Source organism: Scyliorhinus canicula, chromosome 9 (assembly GCF_902713615.1).
Source record: "Scyliorhinus canicula chromosome 9, sScyCan1.1, whole genome shotgun sequence".
NCBI classification, from domain to species: domain Eukaryota; kingdom Metazoa; phylum Chordata; class Chondrichthyes; order Carcharhiniformes; family Scyliorhinidae; genus Scyliorhinus; species Scyliorhinus canicula.
The window spans coordinates 146,375,561-146,402,989 of record NC_052154.1 but is presented as its reverse complement, the minus strand read 5'-3'; the positions used below and the strand labels follow the sequence as shown (position 1 = coordinate 146,402,989).

Here is a 27,429-nt window from a genome sequence, read left to right as displayed (position 1 = left end):
CAATTGTATCTATGCTGGATCTTTACTGGAGCAATGCAAAGCTAATGTTCTGTTCTCGGCTTGTAGCCCTGTACTTTCCTCCACTTCAAATATTTATCCATTTCTTCCTTAAACTCTTAATAGATATTGGCATGATTCTCCGGCCTCGATGGGAACTGTGTCAGGTGCCAAACAGTTTGGAATACAACTGGCCCGCTCCTGTAGGCAAAACCAATTATCACCACTTAAGCCTTATTTCCATACAATTTACAGGAGCCACCCCTTATCCTACGACCTCCCGTGATTCAGCCGCCTCCCCAGCAAGTAGTCACCTTGGCGCTGATTAGTACTTCTTTTTAAAAGTGTGAACCTGGCAGAAGGGCTTCTGTGGGGAGCCGAGGAGGTGAGTAGCCATCTTTGCTCACAGGCAAAAGCCCGTGGGTGCTGGGCGTGTCACCCCAGTGTTTGGCGGGGTGGGGGAGGGGGGGGGGGCTTGGCTGGGAGGCTGAGGGGAGGCGCTAGGGGGGTCATTGGGGGGAAACCGCGCATGGTATCACCATGTCAACCCCTAGATCATGTGTACCCGTTCTGGGAGAAAACCTTGTCCCTACCCGACTGCCCCACCGACTACCCATAACCCCCAGCCGAGCGGCTGAAGACTATTGCCAATCGGGAATTGGCAATCGTGGTAAGTGAGCACTTCACATCACCCAACTGGATTCTCGTAGGTGGGCGGGCCATTTAGCATATGGGAGTCATTGCCTGGCATCCCAATCAAACCGTCATGCCTGGACATTGTGCCTGAACATTTCAGGAGGCAACACCACACACGTAGCAGCCAACATCAATGGATAAACACAACTCCGGGGACATGTTTAGGGCCGGATGGTGGGTGAGTGTTATGCAGAGGGGGATGCCTGGAGAGATGGGCCAAGGGTTCAGAGGTTGGCCCACATAGCAGAAGAAAGTGACAGAGGCATCATACTGGTTGTGCACTTGGGTGTTTATTGTGTTTAACATTCCCCCACTCTCTGATGGTGCCATTCCCTCCCTCCTTCAGCACCCCTCACCTCCTACCTAACCCCTCACTCCCTCTCCCGGTGCCCTGAGTGATCGTCAGTGTGCTTTGTCTTCCTAGCCCTACTGCTACATCGAGGTGTGTCCCCATGATATACATCTGAGGTGGAGGCAGCCAGCTGCTCACCTCATCCTGTGGTCTTCAATGCCCTGGCAGGCTCCTCTTGGGGCTCTGGGGCCGGAGGGTCCCGGCACACTTGTCGGCAGCACATGCACTGTGTCTAGGATCCTTCCTAGATCTGCATCCCTGAATCTTGGGGCCAGTCTCCTGGGTGCCATTATTGCAAGCTGGCTAGGGTTGGCAGAGCAAGTGTTGCTCGACCTTGTTAGCAAGGGGCTGGCGAGCGCAGTGATGGTGAATCGGTTGGCGAGCCTTCATTTGTGGCGAGAAGCCAATGGGACCCCATTAAGTGGACCAATTAACGTTGAATTGCATTGCAAGCTTCACTGGGCAAAGCACCGGGAAGCTCGCAGTAGTTCCCTCTCGCTAAGACACTTAGAAATCTTTATAGAGAATTGTGCCCATTATCATTGTTCCCTTCGCAAAAATTCTATGTACCAATAAACATCCATATAAATAAGTATCTCCTAATCTCTCTCCTGACACTCTTCGTGATATCTCCAAACGCGGGATTTTGCAGGCACCCACGTGTTTCACGCCGGCAGATGTGGCCTGTGATTGGCCGACGGTGGGATTTCTGCTCCCAACGCTGTCAATGGGGTTTCCCATTGCACGCGGAAGACCCTGCCAGCAGGAACAGCCGGAAAATTCCAACCTTAATTTCAAACCGGTAACTGCACACTACCGTTTCAACTAGAGGAATTGCTCTTTCCTTATTAATTCTATAAAAGTTCTTAAAATCTTTATTAAATATCCTGAGTCTTTTCCATTAAATTGAAAGTAGTTCTTGGATATGTTAAGACTTTCTTCCTTATAAGAATTTCCCATCCAATTAATCATCTTGTTGAGCCTGCACTATGCACTTGCTGAGGCTTTAATGTGGCCTAACCAATGGTTTGGATGCATTTGTCCTCACTTCTTAGGCTCTGTGCCCCAATTTATCAAACCTAAAACTCTATTAGCCTGTTTTATGGTTCATCCAGTTACTCTCACACTTTCAGGGAATTATGGTTTTTGGGATTGAACATTGAACACATACCAAAGCATTCCTCTGCTACGACAATACAGGCACAACCCAATTATTCCAAATAATTTAAAGTCGCTGTTAAAATAGAAGCCAAAGGAATGCCATATTTATTCACTGATATTGCCTGCAATCATTTCTGGGTTCCAGCCTTGAAGGCTGGGATTTGCTACAACTTTATCTATTGACAATTCTATTTAAACAGTAATACTTAAAGAGTGATATTTTATTATTTTATCATCATTATTTTCCCATTATTCTTTCAATGATTGCAAATAAACGTTTGTTGCTTAATTTGTATGTGTGAGAAAAATTTACACAATGGACACGGGGGGTGCATGAGCTTTGATAAATGTGACTAATATCTATGAGGAAGATGAGTTAATGTGTTTGTGATTTGTTTTTATCAAAGTGAGTTGAGAAACAAAACAGACTCTATTTTGGGATTGTGCTATCACAAACAATGCAACTTCAAGATTAGTTTATGTTTAAAACGTCTCAAAAATTATTTTATTAATTTTGGTTCTTAGTGTTCAAAATACTTACTTAAATGTGACTTCTTAAATATCAGCTTTACCTTCAAAGATCAGCGAAAACATCAGTGAAATCATTCTAAATCCATTCCATTGTAAACTAATAAGGGCCAAAACCATTCGGCTCAGCTGGAAGTGTGGAATTGTACTCAATATAGAGGCAGATTGAATGTGAGGTTAGGACACTACAGCCCACATTCTTCAAGCCACATTCAACACATAATGTTGCAATTGGACCCTGGGACCTCTCACAATTACCCCAATGCTATACATATTCAACCCATGCATTCTGAAACAGGGGTCTCTCAGGATATCTTTAAGGATGCATCAAGATTTGGCAACTTCCCTGGTACAATAACGTTGGTACTTTCCAGTGTAAAGGCATACCTGTTCTTAGGTCTCGAATTCGACCACCCTGCCAGTCATACAGGCGCCTTGCTGGTGATGCTAATTTGATTTTTTGAGTACATTGATCCAGAAACTGTAAATGGAAATAAATAGAAACGCGAAAGAAGTTATTTAAATATTGCTCGTTCAACGATAGAAGAAGAGAAGAAAATAATTTCTTGAAAATGTGTTAAGAAGCAGGATTGAGCATTACAGGGATATTTGATAACACTGTTTGATCTTCTTTGGGGGAGTGCTCTCTCGCTCAAGTATGGATCATTAGGTAGAGTGGGAGAGAAATCTAAAATCACATATTCATTAATCGGGACGGCAAGTGAAATTGATCTTTGTCAGCGTTGAGAGAGCAAATGGACAATATTGAATCTGCAACATCTTTTACACCCGGCCTGGGTGTAGTGAAAAAATCTGGTGTGGTGAAAATAGGCAGACAATTTGCTATTGCTCATTTTGGAGTATCACCCAAGATATAATTGATCCCCAGATACTCGAATGGTTCTGGAAAAATTAAGGGATTTTCTGCTCCCCCAACCCCCCCACCCAGGGGTTAGTTAGCAGACTGGAATTCTGTAAAATGCCATGGATGCCATGCCCACTAGCTACCTGTCCAGTCTTGCCCCTGCTGCAAGTGGCAGGAGAGGCATTGGGAGACCCAACGTCCCATGGACCATTTAAGGCCCTGAAGTGACCAGCGGCAAGAGGATGCCAAGTATCTAGCCCAGCAACTTTCACTGTGGGGGCTAGGGGTGAGTAACGTGCCTTAATGTCTCCTTAATAGGGGGCAGCACAGTGACACAGTGGTTAACACTGCTACCTACGGTGCTGAGGACCCAGGTTTGATCCTGGCCTTGGGTCACTGTCCGTGTGGAGTTTGCACATTCTCCCTGTGTCTGTTTGGGTCTCACCCCCCCAACCCAAAGATGTGCAGGGTAGGTGGATTGGCCACGCTAAATGTTCCCTTCCTTGGAAAAAAAGAATTGGGTACTCTAAATTTATATTTAAAAACATTGCAGCAACTCTGCCTGCACCCCACCCAGTTCCAGTTCGTTAGCCTGCCTTTAGCCAATCTATCCTGCTTTTCTGCTTCACATATTGTCAAAAATTTTGTTAATTAAGTACGAATAATAAATCAAATTGTAGCAAGAAAGTGCCTTTCCAGATTAAAAAATAAATAAATGTCGACAAACTTAACAAATTCTAAAGCAGAAACAGTATTAAAGGTGTCCTTCAAATTATAGGCAATATAAATATCGGTGTACATCTCCTTAGTACGTTTAACAGTAATTATTTTGTCTGCTATGTTAAAAGAGGCTTTAACTTAGTTATCATAAACACGTCTGTTAAAACAGCAACAGATTTTATACATGCATACTAAAACATTCACATGCTACCACAGTATCACCATGGCCAAAGTCTTTCTTGGTACTATGCATAAAGATGTTTTTTTTAAACTATTCAAATTGGGGCAGCTATTTTAAATATCAAGGATAAAAGCCCCTCCATTAAAAACCTTCTCATGATCTTTTAAAGTCCGTTGCCATGTTAAGAGATCTCATTGAATTGCGAAACAGACTTGATGGGCCGAGTGGCTTACTTCTGCTCCTTCGTCTCACGGTCTATGGTCTTAAACCTACACCTCAAAGATTCCAGGAATAAAACAACAAATAATTGTCTAAGTGGTGGGATTCTCCATCCAATTGAGTTTCCCACTGTGGCCACCCCCACGCCGTCGGGAAATCCACGGGCGTGAGTGCACTGCCGGCCAAGCAGAGGAACCAGCCAACAGAGAATCCTGCCTAGGATTTTTTTAGGCCTTGAAGTATACCCACGACAAAGACATTCAAGGTTGAGTTTGAATCTTTAGACCTAGAATTCTGCACACCTTCTTATGTTTCCTGTTTTTTTTACCCTTATTTCGGTGTCCTTGTATCAAACACATTCCTCAGTGTTGAGATTGAATACTGCCGCTAAGGTACAAGCAGTGTTAAATCTGATTAGTGACTAAGAAGCAGGGTAAATAGTGAGACTTCTCAAAGCTTTCCTGCCACTTTTTCACTTCCTTGTTAAAATTAGTACACTAAATTGATCGGAATCTGGAAAAAATATCATAAGCAAACTATTGGGCAGCATGGTAGCACAGTGGTTAGCACTGTGGCTTCACAGCGCCAGGGTCCCAGGTTCGATTCCCCACTGGGTCACTGTCTGTGCGGAATCTGCAGGTTCTTCCCGTGTCTGCGTGGGTTTACTCCTGGTGCTCCGGTTTCCTCCCACAATCCAAAAACGTGCAGGTTAGGTGGATTGGACATGCTGAATTGCCCTTAGTGTCCAAAAAGATTAGATGGGGTTATTGGGTTACGGGGATAGGGTGGAATTGAGGGCTTAAGTGGGTTGGTGCAGACTTGATGGGCCAAATGGCCTCCTTCTGCACTGTATGTTCTATTACTCACATTCACCAGAGTTTATGAGGGAGAAACAATGAAGTGCTGAGCTCCCATGTTGAATACAATATTTTTGCTGAAAGGAAATGCATTTTACACAAATATACTTATGCTAACCTATCTGAAGATTTTCACAGAGGCATGTTTGGATTGCTGGATCTTCCCTTGTCACCTTGTTTGCTTCAGTAGTGTTTCCAAACCTCCACTATAAATCTGCCTTAGGTTAAGTAAATTTACCCATGTGTTTTTTCCTTAAACCTGCCTACGTATTTAGACATGCGACTGAATTTATTGCAGGTTTTTATTTCTCTGGGTTGCAAAACCTTTTTAAAAATTACTCAACCTAGTCCTTGTGTACTTTATCTCACTACTCTGTTCTTTTTATAATAATTTTGGTGATAGTATTAATCTTTATCAGTGCCACAAGTAGACTTACATTAACACTGCAATGAAGTTACTGTGAAAATCCCCTAGTCGCCACACTACAGTACCTGTTCGGGTACACTGAGGGAGAATTCAGAATGTCCAATTCACCTAACAAGCATGTTTTTCAGGACTTGTGGGAGGAAACTGGAGCACCCAGAGGAAACCCACGCAGACATGGGGAGAGCGTGTAGACTCCACACAGACAATGACCCAAGCCGGGAATCGAACCCGGGTCCCTGCACTTTTGCTAGCCACTGTGCTGCGTGATTGTAATAGTACAAACATAATTTTGTCTTAAGATCCAAACAAACTACATGATTTGTGTGAGGCACTGGTACCTTTCCAGCTGGGGGTTTATGCATATTCTGTCCATTTCCAGTTTGTTTATCGGTGTTATTACTTCACATTAAAAAATATTATTCAGAAATATGACATTAATTCATCACCTTGTTAGTGCCAAAGGACCTGTAAAATCTAGCAATAATGTTCCTTCTTAATGCCTTATACATAATAAGATAATAAGATGCAGACATGTATTTTTCATAAAGTTAGAATAAAGATACAAGATAAGTAATGGTAGTGTCTGTGAAACCACTAGAATATTCAAACAAAGTGGAGATACAATATGATATTTCCAAAATTGGCATTTGCATGGAACATCCTGTCAAAAAATGATTTACATTGTTTCATGGTTTCATCCACCAGGCATGCACAAAAACTTTTCCCGCACCAATTATAAACATCAAAATTATCTGGGCTATTCAATATTCTAAATAGCCTTCCCAGTTTAAAAAGTAGCATGTTAACATAATTATAGCTGCTTTTTTTAAACTTCTAATTCAGAAAAAATGTTTTCTTTCCAAATGATAAATTACACCGTTAAAAAATATTTGCTGTTTTTTTTTCAGTTACTAGAACTTCCAGCTGCACTTCTGGATGGAAACTGGCACTCTGCAGGAAAGCAGAAAGAAGATGGTTATTGAGAAAAGAACAGATGACTTATCCTTTACCTGTTGTTTTTCCTCTAGTGATGTAGTGATCTCATACCCATCCTGTCCGGCACCATTCTTAAAAACCAGGATTCTGACAAGGGTGTTTTCAGTGAGCTTCTTCAGACGCTTCGAGAGAACGGGCTTTGTCTTGCCACGTTTCTTGTCAATAGGCAGCACTACTCCTTTCATTGTCCAACTCACTCTCTTGGTCAATAATATGTGGTCTGTTAAAAAAAGCTAAAGTTAACATTTGGCTCCATCTAATCCAGTGCCCCCGTCTGCCTTATCACTTTAACATATATTGGCCTGACTCCACTTTGCTGCACATACCTTTAAAATCTCTATCACTTCCCACTAAGCATGACATAAGCTGTAGCAAGCTGGCCATGCTGATAGTGGGCATAAATCATTGTTCCTGAAGGGAACAGATGTTCAGGGTATGGAAGAGTAATATCACAATTTAGTCATAATTAAAATTCACCTTAGCATGTCTCCCCGACTAATCAGTGGATCATTCAGTAATGGATCTACAATATTGCTTTTACCGTGCTTTTATTTTGCCGGAGAATATAGATATTTTGCCTCCATATATTAATGAGATAAATAAAGTTGCGATGACGTTCTCTAATCTCATTTGAAATGTCTAACCCTACCTTCATCTATATGATAAGTTAAACTGAGTTCATTGTGGATAAAGATCACCCAATTCGGTAAAAGTAGAGGGATAAGAAATTTGTTTCAACCAATGAACAAATGGGCAGTATCAAATTTGTTGTCCATTATGCACAGCACGCGATATCACTTACGTCTCGATCAATTCTGTGCATCACCCGACATTAATTTCTACCCCATGGTGTCAAAACCATTTAACCAACTATCAGCTCCTTCAGTTATTAAGATAGGTATGGAAATATTATCCTACAAAAATAACAAGAAAAAGGTGTGCAACCAAAATTAAACCTCTATTCTGGGGCCTAATTCCTCAGCACGGTTGAGCGTAATATAATAAAACCTAAAAGTTAATTTTGCGAAGCCTGATGCCTCATTGGACACAAACACAGATCGTAAACAGGTCACATAACATTATAATGCTTACCGAGACCAGAGTAGCACTGGATGGGAGCACAGGTCATAGACAGGTCACACAACAATATGCTCCCCACCAGGAGTAGAGCAGCACTGGACAACAGTACAGGTCATAGATGGTCACATAACAATAACCTCCCCCCTGGATGAGGAACCTGATTGGACAGGAGCAAGGTTGTAGATAGATCACATAACATAAACTCCCCACTGAGGAACCACATTGGACATGGACCAAGTTGTAGATAGGTCACATAAGTACGATACTGCCCACTGGGAGTGGAGCAGCAGCATTGGGCAACATTGTCAAAAAAAATACTCCCTTACTGAGAGTAGAGCTACGTAAAATTTGCCCAATACTCTTCACTAGTTAATAAAGTTGATTTTCATCCATGTGCTGTAATGCTGAGATTATATCATTGACTGTGACATGAGGGGAATTGGTATAATTATCTGCTGCTCCGCATGTCACTAAATATCATGGGACTAAAAGATGAGTCACAGCTAAGACGTTAGTCTGGCAACTTTACCCAGTAAAAGATTCATTGCATGTGTCAGGATAATAAATTGCAAAGTACGGTCAGAAAACTAAATTTATCTTTAAATCTCCAAAGAACTGCTGAGTTTTTTTTAACTATTTCAACCTTGCCCCTTATGTATCAATTCAATTAATTTTGAAGGTTTAAAGAATGAAGACAAAGAATGCTTTTTACTGCAGTGTGCAATCTCTATGCTGCTCCCCCCCCCCCCCCCCCCCCCCCCCTCACACACTCCCCCCACCTACAACCACCATTACCTCCAGAACTCTCTGGTCCTCTGGTCCTCAAGTTCTGCTTTGACTGTAATAGCCCTGGTTTACGAAGAGTTAAACCACGCAGGGTTACTGCTCCAGTTTACTCTCTAGTGCCTCCTATTGAATGTGCGTGTACGACTCTATGGTGAGAACAGCATAAGCCTTGTCAGTCACTGCTCAGGTGAAATAGCCTGCCCACACGCAATGGTTATTATTCAGGCATATGCCTTGAGGCATAATAAGGTGTGCAAGGCTCGCAGAAACAAATCGCTTCAAGGTTAAATGCCCTTAAGGAGGAGGAAAGGAAAGAAAATTGGTAATGAAAAAGAGCAAACAACGTATAGCATACTGAATTGCATTTATCAGTAGCAAGCACTATTGATAAATTCAATACTGAGGATGGAATGGTCAGAAGTATTGATACAACTTTTTCTCCCAATTCTGTCTTGGACTCTCGTCCTTTGCCGAATTTTCACCATTCATGTTTCCTCTTTCATTCTCCAGGATTGTTACAAATGCAACATTATGATTGGCTGACTGCAAGTCAGAGCATTATGATTATGAATGTTTTGCTTCTTTGTGGCTCTTTTAGCAAGGTGACACAGGCTGAATATTTTTCCCCAAACTGAACAGGTAAGGCTGAGTGATAGGTAGAACTCGATGATCTTTGTCAGGTACTCAGAGTGATTGGCTACACCTTTATGGATTAATTTGGTATCATTTCCCGTCTTCCCATGTCTGCACAGACCCTTTGAGCTGTGCAGGCAAACAGATTTCAGACTCTTCCTCGGTACTTCTTCACTCAATTGAGATGAGTGGCGCGATCTAACTGAATTGCAACAGAGTCCCGTATTGAGCACATTTAGCCTGGTGTTTCCAGGCACTCAGTGCCGAGAAAGACCACGCTATCTAATAGGATTTTGTTGCAATCTTGGGCCTCAGCAGAGAACACCCCGGCAAGGCCGTGCTTAGTCCCTTTTCCTGCACAGAGGAGTTCCGCTCACTGGTCAAAAGGCATCCCAATCTCTCAACCACCACCAAAACGACCCCTGGACCCTTCCAACTCATCTATAATGGGGCCATCAGTCCCCCCACACACAGGAAAGGCACCCATCGGCCCGATCCCCAACACAGGCAAAATGCCAGCCTGGCACTCTGGGGGCCTCTGATCCCATGGAGAACCCCCAAGTACGGTTCCGTCTGGTCCCATTTTGTGGCAACCAGTACTGAACAGTGCTCGCCTAAGGTCTTCAAGGTGAAGGGGTTAGATTCCAGGGCCTTGGTAGATCAGGCGAGTGCATATTAGAGTGAGACTAGCTGCCTCATTTTAATATGCAGATTTGCCAAATACTGATTCCGCCCACAATGAGCGGGAGTCATATCGTGACATCTTGTGAGATCCTGTTAGATCCCACGAGACATGGCGAGCCGGGTAGATGGAAGAGGGATTTCCCGGTATCTACTGGCCGCGCCCCCATTCACCCAAACGGAGGCACGGTGCAGCTGGCAGATTGTGCCCGAAGGCTACATACTGCAATACAGTGAAAAAGTGAAAAACTATTCATGCGTATGACTTGCGGACCCATGCATCAGCTGTTGTTGGGCCACAGCAATCTGCAGGTTTCATCTGTCCTCAACATTTAACCCACCTTAACTTTAAAGAATTCTTACATCTTGGAAAGGCAATTAAAGTAAGTACATTGATATCTATGTTTAGATATCACCCTTGGCCCAATGGTAACATTCCCACGTCTGAGACCTGAGCACATGATCCAGGCTAACATTCCCAGTGCAGGACAGTGAGAATGCTGTACCTTCGGAGGTGCCAACTTTCAGATGAAAGTAAACTGAAACCCTCTGAGATGAATGTAAATGTTTCCACAGTATTATTTGGAAGTGCGTAAGTTCTGCCAGGTACCTTGGCTGAAATATATATTTCAACCAACATCACTGGAACAATTTACAGAGGCATTTGATCTCATTGCTATTTTGTGGGCCTTGTTGTGCTTTAAATTGCCACCATGTTTCTCGATACCGCAATGGTGACAAATCGAGTGGCATGTAAATGAGTTGCCATTTCACTATTGGCCAGTTTGTGCCGCTGCCAAAGGTGAGTTCCACTCACATTCAGTTCTCAACATCAACATTTGACTGAGCTCTATGCCTGTTGGGTAGTTAGGTTCTTGACACATTATTATTTCCATCAACATTCGTGGGGTAAAGCGTTTACTGCTGTATGGACTAATAGCTGTCAAACCAAGTGAAGCTAGATGCTTTGTAGAAGGTTAACTGATTCAAATTATACCTGGGCATGGCACAAAGTTTTGCCACACCCAAGTCGTTGAACAAGAATAAAACACAAATATGTAAGACATTTAATATGGGATGGACACTTGTTGGTGTGAATGACGGTCTGAGTCATCTCAAAAAAATGGAATACTGACATGAAAATCAGAAATGATCAGAATCATGACTGCACAGTAAAATTAAAAATTACATCAGGCAGTTTCATTTCATGGTTTCATAGAATTTACAGTGCAGAAGGAGGCCATTCGGCCCATCGGGTCTGCACCGGCTCTTGGAAAGAGCACCCTACCCAAGGTCAACACCTCCACCCTATCCCCATAACCTAGTAACCCCACCCAACACTAAGGGCAATTATGGACACTAAGGGCAATTTATCATGGCCAATCCACCTAACCTGCACATCTTTGGACTGTGGGAGGAAACCGGAGCACCCGGAGGAAACCCACGCACACACAGGAAGAACGTGCAGACTCCGCACAGACAGTGACCCAAGCCGGGAATCGAACCTGGGACCCTGGAGCTGTAAAGCGATTGTGCTATCCAGAATGCTACCATGCTGCCCAGTTAAAATGTCCAAAAGTTTGGTACGGCAATACATTTTCACTTTATTTTACACATTCATTATTCGACTTCTGTGCAATATTCTCTGAGCAGTTACACATTCTAAAATGGGAGTGGCATTTGTTTTGGCTGTGCCATTGCTAAGTGGAAACATGGTGCATGGTGCTGTTTCTCTATCTAAGTTTGCCTTAACAAGTAATCAAATGCCTATCACAAATGGGACAACAATTCCAAACATGCTTCAGCCCCACGAGTATAAGGTCAAAAGCCCAATCTTTCAAGATTCTGCCACTGACCCCATTAGGCACAGGCAGCTTTGCAATGTGCCGAACCTCTGAGCTTCTGTAATAGTGCAGTGGTAGCTTTTCATAGAATTCATAGAATTTACAGTGCAGAGGGAGGCAATTTGGCCCATCAAGTCTGCACCGGTCCCTGGAAAGATCACCCTTCCTAATCCCATACCCCTACCCTATCCCCGTAACCCAGTAACCCCACCCAACCCAACCCAACCTTTTTGGACACTAAGGGCAATTTAGCATGACCAAGCCACCTAACCTGCACATCTTTGGACTGAAGTTGTGATTACATTCCCAAGCCTGTATTGAGGTTTAAACCCACCTCCTTCAATCTTAGAAATGAGAGTATGACCTGCTGAGTGAAACTGATGCTTTTGTGGTAATTTTAACCCCAGAAAGGGATTTGTTTAGGTCAAGTGGGAACCTCAAATTTTAAAAGTTTCAAACTTTAACACAACCTGCCTCAAACATGCCCTTGACTGGGATGGGTGACCATTTGGCTGTTTAAAGGCAGATCCCTTATTTAAATATTTATTGAGGCTGTGTGCAACTTGTCCAGCTTTAATACTGGTCAGCTGGATTTTCCCAAGCTCAGGAAATCCAGAAGATGAAGGGAGTTGAGAACTGCTTGACAGAACTCCTTTCCAGCACTGCTTGTAGGTCAGGAGGAATAGGAGTGTTTCACCCCCATCAAGGTAAACTCTGAGGAAGTCATCCAGATGAGAAACATTAGAGTTTTTCTCTCTCTCCACAGACGCTGTTAGTCCAGCTGAGATTTTCCAGCATTTTCTGTTTTTGTTTCAGATTCCAGCACCCGCAATAGTTTGCTTTTGTCTTAAACAAGCTATCTTGTTCATCTCCTCAGCAATCAGACACCCTTTCTGCAATCTGAAGCCCTTCTGATGTCCTTCACTGCCTATAAACTCCTCCCTCTGTCTGCATTTCCTCCAGACATCACCACCTCTTCCCCGTGGCCTCTCCCCCTCCAAATTCTTTTGTGGCCGCCTGAAATCTTCTCACACACCCTATATCCTCCATTGATGTCCCTGTTAGTTGTAAAGCAACTATCTTTAAGTATATACAGCTGGTGGGCATTAATTTACTTGAGTACATATAAAGAGAGACATCACCGGTGCACTGCAGGCCTTCCACAACCAGTGGGGCTGTGGGGGCTGGGTGCATCATCACCCCGTGAATGACATTTTGATTCAGTTAAGTTTCCTTTTGACATTGTGTTTTAGTAGTGTATCACCAAGGTTTAAGTTATTGATTATTATTTTATTTGAAAAAGTACAAAGAGAGTTGTCAGCGGTGTGCTGCAGACCTTTGCAACCGGTGGGTGCCGTGGGGGCTGGGGTACATTATCACCCTCAGGAATTATATTTTAATTTGATTGTTGCAATGTTTTCAAATGCAAATAAATGTAAGACTACGTTTGGCAGATTGGCTCCAGTTTCATACTTCAACAACTGACCTTCTGGACCCCCCAATGATGAATCTCGCCTGAGCCTCAATCTCAGTATCCCTCCTGTGAGCTCCCTCACTAAGGCTGACAATTGTATTCCTAAAATGGCAGATCACAAAACCTGTGGGACACCCATTCTTCTGGCTTTCCTGTCCACTAAGCTGCTACCTACATCACCGGAGTTACTCCACATTAATATTGGGGCCTTATCCAACATCTGCACCTGTAACATACAATAAATAAAGTCAAGTATTAAGTTTGTACCGCAGTTTAAAAATATATTTAGACCTAATAGCATGCACATCAGAGAATGGCCACATATTTGCAATAACCATTGCCCAAACCTGTCCTTAAAGTCAGTCACAACATGTCCATTCCTCTTCGATACAAGTTCAATTTGACCCAACTTTGCTATGTCTAGCCCAACCCATTACACAGAACAGAATTTTACTGTATAGTTAAATCTCCTGTTTTGGCAGTCATGTTATATGGAAATTAGCAAACATTCTGGAGAACATTTGTGATATTACTGAGAAGTTCAGGTTCATTAAACTGATGGATTTCTGCACGTTCTGAGATACTGAAATTGACAGGACATACAGGTTCCTGGATGCCTAAAGGTAGATGTGTTAACTTGTTACCTGAAATCGTATCTGGTGCCTTCTATTACCAAATTAGACAGCAATTAAGCTGATTTGAATCCATCATTTTTCTGACACATACACCTACAGCAATCACGCATTCTATTATACACAGCTCACACATATTCTGTCAATCAGAACGTGTCACGTCAGATCATCTCAGCATGAATTGAATATTTGAGAAGTTCAATCTCACTAGCGCGAATATATCCTTTAAACATCTTCTACCTTAAAGGATATTACAAATGACAAGGCAATGCAGCGTTAATGGCAGTTGTAGAGGACAAAGTACAGATGAAATTTATTTATAATTAATAAACAATACGTAATCTGAATTTTTTTTTCCTTGGCAGCTGCACTCCCTCATCATTTAAAATCTGTGATCTGAATGAATTTGTAGAGATATAAATAATAAAAACTCCCTGAATGAATATTTGAATTCAAAATTTCACTGGGGCACTAACTCATTTTTCAAACAAACATCAAGTATTATGATGAGTGGAAGATCAATCAGTTTGATGGCCTGTATGTGACATTTTCAACTTACTGATCAGTGAAAATCAGTATGGTTTGAGAGAATCATCATTTTGCGAGGTATCAAATGCTTGAGTAGGAAAATTAGCTGAGAAATTATGACTGGGGATATTAGCAAACACTTAATGGTGAAATTACTCTGTCCGCTACTTTAGCACAGACTCTAATACATTTAAGCAAAAGGTTAACATTTTCATTCAAACAACTAAAAGAAGTATGTTATTCGAACACCCGTAAATGTTTATCGCCTTAGTGTCAACACACTGATGGAGTATTGCACTTCTGTACCAAGAAACAAACATAGGACACGGTCATAATGAAATGATTAAATTCTTACATTTAAATAAAAAGAAAAGCTCCATGTGTAAAATAAGACACCTAAATATATGTAGAGTGTAGATTGGTTTCATGAATATGAATCAAAAAATATTTTCAACTATGAATTAAATCAGAGGGATGAAACAGGGCAGATTAATCCTTCTGAGTGCTGGGCAGCATGTGGCGCAATGGTTAGCACTGGGGCTGCAGCGCTGAGGACCCGGGTTTGAATCCCAGCCCCGGGTCACTGTCTGTGTGGAGTTTGCACATTCTCCCCATGTCTGCGTGGGTTTCACCCCCACAACCCAAAGATGTGCTGGTTAGGTGGATTGGCCACGCTAAATTGCCCCTTAATTGGAAAAGAATAAAGAACAAAAGAACAAGAAAAGTACATCGCAGGAACAGGCTCTTCGGCTCTCCAAGCCTGCGCCGACCATGCTGCCCGTCTAAACTAAAATCTTCGACACTTCTGGGGTCTATATCCCTCTATTCCCATTCTATTCATGTATTTGTCAAGATGCCCCTTAAACGTCACTATTGTCCCTGCTTCCACCACCTCCTCCGGCAGCGAGTTCCAGGCACCCACTACCCTCTGTATAAAAAACTTGCCTCGTACATCTCCTCTAAACCTTGCCCCTCGCACCTTAAACCTATGCCCCCTAGTAATTGACCCCTCTACCCTGGGAAAAGGTCTCTGACTATCCACTCTGTCAATGCCCCTCATAATTTTGTAGACCTCTATCAAGTCGCCCCTCAACCTCCTTTGTTCCAGTGAGAACAAACTAAGTTTATTCAACCTCTCCTCATTGCTAATGCCCTCTATACCAGAGAAAAGTAATTGGCTACTCTAAATTTATAAACAAAACAAAAAAATCCTTCTGTGTACTGGATGCCTTTTGATAACTGCCAAAAAGTATATTTTACAATGATGCTGTTATGGAATTAAAAAATAACAGACTTTCATTCATATAGCATCCTTTCAGGATATCACAGCTAATTAGCTTTACTTTGTTGCGCAGTCATGCTTGTTTCATGGGCAACCAATTTATTCCCAGCAAAGCACATTGTCTACAGAACTCAAGATGATTGACTATCATTTGGTTTGCTGCTGGTATTTGAAAGAGGAATGTTTTTTTAAATAAATTTAGAGTACCCAATTAATTTTTCCAATTAAGGGCAATTTAGCGTGGCCAATCCGCCTAACCTGCACATCTTTGGGTTGAGGGGTGAAACCCACGCAAACACGGGGACAATGCACAAACTCCACACGGACAGTGACCCAGAGCCGGGATCGAACCTGGGACCTCGGCGTCGTGAAGCAGCAGGGCTAACCCACTGTGCTGAAGGAGGAATGTTAGTCACTGCAACAGGAGAGATCTTCGAAAAGTGGCACGGGGCCTTTGGCATCCACTTGAACGCTCAGGCGAGACCTTTGATTTACATTTCAGCAAACAATTATGCAACACTCACTAATGTTGCACTGACATGCCAGCTTCGATTATGTGCTTGATCCCTGGAGGGGCAAGGGTGGGGTGCTTGAACTCACAAACTTATTATTCAAATATAAGAATGCTCTGAACTCAATCAAGTTAACATTTTGTTCCCAGGTAGGTAATTTGGATGTAATGTTCAGTGAACCATCCTCGCTTTGCCTGTCAGAGGTAGTGGGATGGAGTGGCACAGTGGTTAGCACTGCTGCCTCACAGCGCCAGGGTCCCAGGATGATTCTGATCTCAGGTGACTGTGTGGAGTTTGCATATTCTTCCCTTGTCTGTGTCAGTTTCCTCCGGGTGCTCCGGTTTCCTCCCACAGTCCAAAGATGTGCAAGTTGGGTGGATTGGCTATGCTAAATTGCCCCTTAGTGTCCAAAGGTTAGGTGGGGTTACAAGGATAGGGTGGGCAATTGGGCAGAGGCAGGGTGCTCTTTGGGAGGGTTGGTGCAGACTCGATGGGCCGAATTACCTGCTTCTGCACTGTAGGGATTCCATGATCCTTCCTGTTTTTTCATCAGTAAAAATTGGCCAACGTAATCACTGCTAAAACGTCCTACAGATGGCACTTAGAGCTTGATGTTTGCACCAACTGGTTTATCAAGTTGCGTCTTAGATAAGTCTCTATTTCATACAACCATTAGCTGTACCTTCTGAATGCAAGAGAAACATTTCTACCTATTCATTTCGCTGCACAATGCATTTATTTTGAAATAGTCGGGTAACCAGTTATTAAGTCGGACATGTCACGCAATCCAGTAGATAACCAGCATATAGTATTCTGTCTGAACTCCAGTTGCACTTGAGTTAAGTGATCTTTGTAAACAAGTAACCATCCTTAAACTGCCAAATCTCTTTGTTGCAAACTCATGGGCAACAATATTTTCATGAGGCATATATCTTATCCACAGTTTGACTGTCTTGAATAATTATAATAGGGCCTGTGATTGCTTGTTTGGTAAAGTTATTGGACAGAAGCTGTATGCCCTTCAGTTTCCAACATGTTCTCCCCATGATGCTTCCTCCCATTATGAGTGTCAGAATAATGGAATCAACCACTCTAGAAAGAGAGTTTGTGACAATCAGGTGAATGATCAACAGCTTCCTTTCTGAACAGGCTCAATTTGTGCCCAACCAAAAAATCCTTGACATACTTATAAATTTGAATACTGTGGTGTTCTTTGCCATTATATCGCAAGATCACAAGATGGAAAAATGAAGGAAATCATTCAGCCCATCTTAGTTCATCTATTCAGAATAAAGAAAATGGGGGGTGGGATTCTTAGTCGGCTGACGCCATCGGCTGACGCCGGAATCGGGAAACACGGTTGGGCAGAGGATCGGTTTTGAAGCCGAAATCGTGGCGGGTTTCACCCCAAATTGCAATTCTCCAGTACCTCCACAGCGGCACCAATGCATTCCACTCCGCACATACAATGAATACCGTTTGCATCTCATTAGTGGGTCTGACCCAGTATTTTCCGGGGCCTCCGCGATTCTCCACCTCCACTGGAGCGAATTCCCGGCAGCGAGGTTCACTTGTGCTTTTAAAAATCGTGAAACTGGCCCATGGCTGCTGAGGGAGAGGGAGGGGGACAGAAAGTGTCCAACATCGCTATAATTTGCTAACAGTCATGCCGCTGGCCGGAAGGCTTCTGCCAGTACCAGAGCGAGTAGCAGGTGGTGGTCAGGAGATGGGCTGTGCGGTTGGGGTGGACGGAAATGGAACATCATTGCCGCAGCCGGCAAGGCAGCCATGTAGCTGCACACGCTGCTGACTGCCCACTGTGAACTTAGGGCCATGAGTCATATGGATCCCCTCCCCCAGGCCACACCCCTAGGTGCCCTCCGGCCCCAGCCGGCCAATCAGCTGTATGGGTGTACTCCAGCCCAACCAGTGCCATCTTGTTGGCTGGAGTAAGTGTGTATGGGGAGTGAAGTGTGTACATGCAGCTGCAGCTTGTCAGCCTCCTGAGTGTCAATCGAGAATACGGTGAAATTGGCATCATTTCTCATTGAAATCGATTGTGTTCCACGTGGCGCCGGTGCTTGACACTTAACAGTCACTGAATCGATCCAAGTGCGATCAAGTTTTACTGTCATGGAAATCCATGGATCCTGCCCCGGTGTCAACACATGGGGCGGAATTCTCCGCTCCCCACACGGCCTGGGAGAATCGCGGGAGGGCCCCCCCCGACATTTTTTACACCCCCCTGGTGCCCCCCGCGATTCCCCCCACCCCCCTGATCGGAAGAATCGCCGCTTGCCGTTTTTCACGGCGAACAGCGATTCTCCGACCCGGATGGGCCGAGTGGCCTGCCGTTCACGACCGTTTCACGATGGCGGCAGACACACCTGGTCGCTGCCGTCGTGAAACGGGCGCCAGATGCCCGTTTGGGTCTTCTAGGCGGCTGATCTGGGCAAGAGCACCACGACTGTGCTCGGGAGGGGACAGGCCCACGATCGGTGCCCACCGATCGTCGGGCCGGCGTCCAAATCGGACGCACTATTTCCCCTCCGCCGCCCCGCTATATCAAGCCGCCATGTCTTACGGGGCGGCTGAGGGGAAAGACGGCCACTGCGCATGCGCGGGTTCGTGCCGTCAGCGTCATGACGTCAGCCGTGCATGCGCCGGTTGGAGCGGCTGACGTCATTGGGCGCGCCGGCTGCGTCATTCTTGCCGCTACACCCCCGCGGCCGAGAGTTACGGAGCGCCGCTCCTAGCCCCGCCGGGAGGAGAGAATAGGGGGCAAGGAGCGGCCTCCGAGGCCGTCGTGAAACTCAGCTGAGTTCACGACGGCCCTCCCGATTTTTCCCGGGAGCGGAGAATTCCGCCCATAGTCTCAGGAACAGAGAATCCCGCCGAATGTTCCTTTCTCCACTATCCCGAATCACATCATCAATCTATAGACTCTAATATATTTATTTTGACTCCACCAAGGTCATCCAAATGTGGACCACTTTTTGCATGAAGAAACACTCTGGTATGTGTCCAAAATCTCCTTTTCACCAGTTCTCAAACTACAACAAACCTATAATGGGACTCTTTTTGTCCCAAGCTATTCCAAGTATCCTTCTTGGTCAAAAGACTGACCTGGAGTTCTGCCAATGTGGTTCTAAAATGAACCACTAGGAGGTGTCCATGAGCATTGTGGGTTAATTCTTCCCAATCCTCCTTTTCCAGTGGTTAAAGCAGAATTTATTTTAAAATCAGGGTCCCCCAAGAGTTGTTATCTTATACCCAATCAAAACTGGAAACTGACTGAGACATTAGGGTAGATTCCGAGAGATCCCACTTCCAGGATCTACTCCGATCGCCATCTCGCAAGATCTAACACAGGGGTGGGCAAACTTTTCCGTGCAAGGGCCGCATTCAGAAATTCACAATTCACAAAGGGCCGCATAGTATATTAAGTAAAATAATTACTTCACCCGGTTATGATTGTGGGCGCCTCATATAGAACATAGAACAGTACAGCACAGAACAGGCCCTTCGGCCCTCGACGTTGTGCCGAGCAATGATCACCCTGCTCAAGTCAACGTATCCACCCTATACCAGTAAGTAACCCAACAGCCCCCCCACCCATTAACCTTTAAAAAAAAATTTAAAAAAAAAAAAAAAAAAAAATTTTTTTTAAAAAAAAATTTTTTTTTTTTTTTTTTAATGACTTGGTGGGCCGCAGAAATACCTTTGGCGGGCCGCATGCGGCCCGCGGGCCGTAGTTTGCCCACCCCTGATCTAACACGATTTCGCAAGATGTCAATGGGCAGGATTACTTTCGGTCAAATCTGCATATTAGAGAGAATTAGCTAGTTTAATTGTACTATGCATGCCTGAGATCTATCCAAGGCGTGGGATCAAACTCCCTTAATCTTGGAGATTGTGGGTGAGTGCTGTTCAGTGCTGGTCTCCACAAATGGGGACCAGATGGAATGGAACTCTTGGGGTCTCCTAGGGGATTGGAGGCCCCCAGGTACTTGACCTCTGGGCAGGGTGGCACCCTGGTATGGCTGGTGTCAACTGGGTGCTAGCCTGGCATTGCCAAGGTACTCAGGTGACACTGCCAGTGGGATGGAGCACTGGCAGGTTGGCATTGCCAAGCTAGTATTTATTGGGTGGTGGTGATCAGTCAGGGGAAACCCTGCATGGGAGGTGTTGGTGTGGGGCCTGGGGTTCTTATCGTGGGTTTGGAGGTGGTGTGAGAGATTAAGATGCAATTTGCTCTCTCGCTGCATTGAGGAATTCTGATGAGCGGAACGCCTCAAGGCAGGAAACAGAGCTAAGGGGGGGCCTCGTCGGGGAGTTTCCTGCTGAGGCCCTTTTTTCTATCCGGGTGGGCGTTAGATAGCGGGGCATTTCTCGGCGATCTGAGGGCCAGGAAACACCCAGCTAATCTTGCTCACTACATGACTCTGGCCCCATTCGGGTAGATCGCGTCCATTATTATTTACAGCTTGTGAATCTAATTATTCCAATATTCAGAGTTTTGAAACTCTCCTTGCACATTTTACAGTGAATAAAACACTGTAACATAACACTGTTTGGCTGGATAATGACCGAAACTGTGATCAGCTTTGATCTGTTTCATGCTGTAATGAGCCTGCTGGTTGCATACTTGTCCCATAATTCCCAGCAAAACAGAAACCGCTGTATCAATAACAATGACTGCAGATGCAGAAATGATGATTATGCACTATTGGTACAATGTTGTAAATGTGTGCACCCCAGAGAGAGCCCCACTTGCCAAGAGCACAGATCATTTTAATGGGTGGAGAATTTTGGGAAACATACCCCCATTTTCTGATTTCTCAGTGGAAGAAGCTCTCCAACAGCGGTGCAAGTTGCAGAAAATTAGTTCCTAGGGGTCAACACACTGAGGACTCCATCAGAAGTAAGACATCTGTTTATGGGGCTAGAGAATTTATTACGATATTTCTAACATGTTATACTTAATTATACAAACTACTATGTTGAGGAAAAGTACATTAGGGTCACAGGATGGGGAGCCGAATATCACTGGTGCATAAAACTGAAGAAGGAACAGTACCCAAAAGCTAGTGATTCGAAACAAACATGTTGGACTTTAAATTGGTGTTGTCAGACTTCTTACTCTACATAAAACTGAATCAGGTAGTTAAGTGCAAGAAGTACTTTTAGCAGCTGTCCTGGCTAATGTTAGCTACCTGTAATGTCAGCACAATTGGGTCTAAGTCAATGAACTATACTCCCGTAGCATCTCATTTGGGAAGACCATCCCACACTGCCCTTTATTAAACATCTCTATAAAGTGGTATTATAATATGTTACAATACTCAGAAATATCTGTTTAAATAATTGAAGTCGCAGATATGGTCATGACAGCACTTTCCAGTAAAATGAAGCAATGTAAGCATAGAATCCATTGTTTGCATTTTTTTTTGTATCACTTACATTGTACATTTTACATATGTAAAGGGATAATTCTCTTGTTGTAAATAATTTTCTGTAGTTTTGCTTATTGATTAGAAATATTTCACTCTCTTTTTATCGCAGGTCATTAAGCCTGTCATTAAACAGGTATTCACGTATTTTCCATTTGGCATTTTAGAATATTGATTAAATTTATACAAGTCACATTGTTTACAGTGTTCCTCTATATCATGTTTGCAACTCTCTTCTCAACATGTCCTCCTAAAGTTGTGGGAACACTGCACATTATGTTATGCCTTAGTATACCTACTATCTCTGTTCTCTGGTGACAATCCCATCTGCCACCTGCTCTAGTCTGTGTCCCAGCGACAACTGTCGAGCAGCACCAAGATTGATTATCAGTCAAAAGCAATAACAGAGCACCAGATTTCTGTGGGTTAAGCTTGCTGATCCAGCAAGAGTTGGTATGAAATTTCAGCATTGCGTGCCAACATTTTGGTGCTGAAAGAACAGCAGTGCATGTCGCCATGAAATACAGCCAAAAGAAACACAAACAAAGCATAAAGTCTGTCCTCCCAGTTTAGCCTACTAAAAGAGAAAGTGCAGCTGGAACACTTGCAGTAGCTGTCGCAATACAAGGATTATTAAGCCTAGACTTTCTCTGCAGCATTCATCCTCGAAACTCTATGGTAACAAATTGTATTTCAGCCAACATATCACAATTAGATGAGTGGATCTAATTTAACATACATTTATATTGTAACATGTAAGGAGGCTACAGAGTGTCATTTGCAAAGTAAAATTAATCCTTGAGGAGAAGAAATGCTTGATGATAGCAAATCATAAACTACTTAGGATTGTAAAACTAAAAAGTTTGCCACACAGAAAGAAGCCAGTCAGCCCATTTTGTCTGCACTGGATTGTATGTGTGAGGCAAAGGATGTTGTCAGTGTATTTTAGAATCTATTCCCCAGTTAAGGTAAATGGATATTAATCATTTTCAAAAACAATCCTGAGTGGGTGTGTTTCCATAAGCCGCAAGCATATCCCATTAAAATGCACCCTATTGGCTCCCTGAGAGACTTCCACTGTGTCTGTCAGACAGTGAATTAATTCACGCAGCAGTGTTTCAAAGTTTAAAATAGCCACATTTAAAATTTTGATCATATCTCATAATATAGTGGAATGTAAAGGAACACCAGCATTTTATGCCTGCTAATGCTAAACAGAGAGTTTGCACCTTTCAATAACCCTTGGCAGAATATTTTTAACAGTATGACTCTGTGATTAGAATTGTGGAGACGCAAGTAAATGCTCTTCACCACAGTTGGTACACGTAGTATTCATATAGCTTGCTACCTATTCACCGCCTGATGTGTATGGTTCCCACAAATGCTTTGAGTAATGAGACGTTTAACCCAATAAGCTCAATGGGTGAAATTCTCCACCTCGCACCATTGGCATTACCGATGAGGTGGAGAATCCAGTGTGTGACAAAAAAGGTATGGGAGTTACAATAAGACCCATTTGCATCCTCTTTGCGGGCTGGGCACCATATTCGGCGGGCCTGTTTAATTCTCCAGTCCTCTGGGCCAGGAATCATGTGGGCGAGACTACTGGTCCTGATAAATGTGGCCCTAACATGATGGGTCAAAGGGGAAACTCTTTAAGGGAGTGGCCCCCAAATTCCATTCCTCCCCCTGCAAAATGCAAGATATGCCCACCCCACCCCCACTGAACACCAACCGGGCCTCCACCAGGGACTCTTTAAATAAAGAGGCCTCCCTGTGCTGTCAATTTCTAGCTGACCACTTCAAAATCACTCAACCTTGAATGGAGGTGATTGGAAAGCACATAATTCTGTTTGAAATGGTCCACAAGCTGTCAATCAGAGCTTGATGTTTATAAGCATTGCAGTTAGAGCACTTCAGAGTTACTCAAACAATGAATGCAACAATGTTGACAGCTGGGGATTGTGAAAGTTGTCAATTACAACCTAGTAAATTCAACATCAAAGTGAAATTAATGAATAGCTTGCAAATTAAAGATCTGAGGGGATTTAAACCCAGCTGACTGTTTTTCTCTTTTGCAGGAATTGACAGGTACTGCTTCCTGTGTCTGAGCCAGTAGGTGTGATGTGACCATCAATTCACTCGGAACACGATTGGAAGTAAACTGTGGTTTTAATAGTCTTACAACTGAGCCTGCCTGTGAACAGAAGAACTGAGGGCAGGCTCACACGGCTGCAGCACTTTATACTTCTGGTAGTGGGAGGGGCCGTGGGTGGAGCCATGGGCGGAGCCAAGGATGGAGCCCTGTACAAGCTCCTCATCTCTCCTATGGGCAGAGCCGCGCAATGGCTCAAAGACAGAGCCCACAAGGACATAATGCTATAGATTACAATACAGTGTGAATTACAATAGAGTATGAATTCACCACATTCACCCCCTGTAAAAAAAATCAAGTCAGGCGGGGCTGACGGGTCTACAGGTTGAGCCGGTCCGGTGGCCGAGTCATCCTTTGGGATCGGCGGAGCACCGGGGTTGCAGCCTCTTCGGGTGGTCGGTGTGGGTATGAGGGTGGACTCCAGGGGCTGTTTCGGTCCGAGCTTCATTCCTGACCGGTGCGACGGGCGAAGGAGGGCACAGGAAACCTATAGGCGCGGGGGCGCAGAGTGTGGGCAGGGAACCTATAGGCGCGGAGGCGCAGTGCGTGGGGGGTTGGGTGGGGTGTAGTGTGAGGGGTACCTTGGCGGTGCTGGTTGTAGTGGAGGATCCTGCAGGCGCCAGGTCCCGGAGGGAAACGGTGTTCTGACAGGCCGTCAGGGTATTCAATGAAGGCTTAGTGGGGGTTCGAGTGAAGCAGTAGCACTCTCTCAACTAGCGGGTCCGTTTTGTGTGTCCGGACGTGCTTCCGGAGGAGAACTGGGCCCGGTGTCCTCAACCAGGATGGGAGCGAAGCCCCCGTGGTAGTGCCCCTAGGGAAAACAAATAATCGTTCGTGAGGGGTCTGGTTGGTGGCGGTACATAGGAGGGACCTAATTGCATGGAGCGCGTCGGGGAGGACCTCCTGCCAGTGGGAGGTCAGGAGATCCCTGGACCGAAGGGTCAGTAGGACGGTCTTCCAGACCGTCGCGTTCTCCCTCTCCACCTGCCCGTTCCCCCTGGGGTTATAGCTGGTAGTCCTTCTCGAGGCAATGCCCTTGTCGAGCAGGTACTGACGCAGCTCGCCGTTCATGAAGGACGAACCTCTGTCGCTGTGTACGTAGCTGGGGAAGCCAAACAGGGTGAAGACACTGTGCAGGGCTCTGATGACTGTGTGGGAGGTCATAACGAGGCATGGGATAGCAAAGGAGAAGCGGGAGAATTCGTCGATCCCGTTGAGAAAGTGCACATTTCGATTGATCGAGGTGAGTGGCCCTTTAAAATCGATGCTCAGGCGTTCAAAGGGCAGGGAAGCCTTTACCAGGTGGGCCTTGTCTGGTCTATAGAAGTGCGGTTTGCACTCCACACAGATCGGGCAATCCCTGGTGATGGCTTTTACCTCCTCGGTGGAGAAAGGCAGATTTCGGGCTTTGACATAGTGGGCGAGCCAGGGTGACCCCCGGGTGGCAGAGGTCATTGTGGTTAGTCTTCAGGCGGTCGATTTGCGCGCTGGCACATGTGCCGTGGGACAGGGCATCTGGGGGCTCGTTGAGATTCCCCAGTCGATATATGATATCGTGGAGAGTTCGATCCTCCACCGCAAGATTTTATCATTTTTTATTTTGCCCCTTTGCGAGTTGTCGAACATGAAGGCAACCGATCTTTGGTCGGTGATGAGGGTGAACCTCCGACCTGCGAGGTAGTGCCTCCAGTGCCGTACAGCTTCCAGAATAGCTTGAGCTTCTTTCTCGACTGAGGAGTGTCGAAGTTCCGAAGCGGAGAGGGTTCGGGAGAGGAAGGCTACTGGTCTCCATGCCTGATTCAGAGTGGTGGTGAGAGCGACCACTGAGGCGTCGTTCTCCACTTGAAAGGAGACGGATTCATCCACCACCCGCATGGCAACTTTGGCAATGTCCTCCTTAATGCAGTTGAAGGCCCGATGGGCCTCAGCTGACAGTGGGAAGAGTGTGGTCTTAAATAGTGGGCGGGCTTTGTCCGCATACTGGGGGACCCACTGGGCGTAATAAGAGAAGAATCCCAGGCACCTCTTGAGGGCCCTGGGACAATGAGGGAGGGGGAGTTGTAAGAGGGGGCACATACGGTCCGGGTCGGGGCCCAGGACTCCGTTTTCCACGACATAGCCAAAGATGGCTAGTCTGGTAGTGCGGAAAGCGCATTCCTCCTTATTGTTGGTGAGATTGAGTTTCTGGGCAGTTTGGAGAAATCGGTAGAGGTTAGCGTTGTGGTCCTGCTGGTCATGGCCGCAGATGGTGACATTGTCCAAGTACGGAAACGTGGCCCGCAGCCCGTACTGGTCCACCATTCGGTCCATTGCCCGTTGAAACACCGAGATCCCATTCGTGACGCCAAAGGGGACCGGAGGAAATGGAAGAGGCGGCCATCTGCCTCGAACGCCGTGTAGTGGCGGTCCTCCGTGTGGATTGGGAGCTAGTGGTACGCAGACTTCAGATCCACCGCGGAGAATATGCGTTACTGGGCGATCTGATTGACCATGTCTGCAATTCTGGGGAGGGGTTACGCATCGAAGTCCGTGAACCGGTTAATTGTTTGGCTATAATCAACCACCATCCGGAACTTTTCCCCGGTCTTGACGACCATCACCTGAGCTCTCCAGGGGCTGTTACTGGCCTCTATGACTCCCTCACGTAGAAGCCGCTGGACTTTGGCTCTGATGAATACTCTATCCTGCAGGCTGTACCGCCTGCTGCGAGTGGCTACTGGTTTACAGTTAGCCTTCAGGTTAGCGAAGAGCGGAGGGTGGTCGATTTTTAAGGTCGCTAAACTGCAAATAGTAAGTGGAGGTAGGGGTCCGCCGAAGCTGAGTGTAAGGCTCTTGAGATTACATTAGAAATTGAGCCCAAGTAAGAGTGCGGAGCAGAGGTCGGGGAGTACGTACAGCTGGAAATTAGAGTAGCTGGCGCCCTGAATCGTTAGGGTCGCGGCGGTGCGCTCTTGTATGTGGACCGAGTGCGAGCCCGAGCGAGGGAGATAGTTTGCCGTGCAGGGAAGATAGGGAGCGAACAGCGTCTTACCAGGTCAGGATGTACGAAGCTCTCGGTGCTCCCGGAGTCGAAGAGGCACGGTGTCCTGTTGATTTGAAAGGACATCATCGAGCTCTGGAGGAGCTTCGGACGCGACTGGTCCAACGTGACTGCGTTGTGTTGCGGGTAATCGGCGGCTCGATCAGCAGTGCTGGAGTGGCCCCGTGATGACTGTCCGCTGAGGTCGTAGTCGGAGGTGAACTTCAGTTGATGGCCAAGATGATCGCACGTGGCGGGTGATGAAGAAGATGGCGTCCAAGATGGCCGCCCCCGTGGATCGCACGTGGCGGCGGCGAGGAAGGTGGCATCTAAGATGGCGGCTCCCATGAC

General features: G+C 45.2%; 1 protein-coding gene and 1 long non-coding RNA gene across 2 annotated transcripts in view; one reads left to right on the top strand and one right to left on the bottom strand.

Annotated features, from left to right (window-relative positions):
* The window catches only part of LOC119971776, a 37,657-nt gene extending 30,614 nt beyond the window's left edge, over positions 1 to 7,043 (top strand). Inside the window, exon 3 of the long non-coding RNA XR_005461910.1 lies at positions 6,912 to 7,043. This is a non-coding gene — a long non-coding RNA (uncharacterized LOC119971776). The remainder of the gene's footprint in view (positions 1 to 6,911) is intronic.
* LOC119971775 (doublecortin domain-containing protein 1-like) overlaps positions 1 to 27,429 on the bottom strand; it is a 695,221-nt gene that overhangs the window by 511,913 nt on the left and 155,879 nt on the right. Inside the window, exons 6-7 of the mRNA XM_038807879.1 lie at positions 7,014 to 7,219; positions 3,122 to 3,215 (exon numbers count right to left, since the gene is read on the bottom strand). Coding sequence (XP_038663807.1) covers positions 3,122 to 3,215; positions 7,014 to 7,219 — 300 coding nt within the window. The remainder of the gene's footprint in view (positions 1 to 3,121; positions 3,216 to 7,013; positions 7,220 to 27,429) is intronic.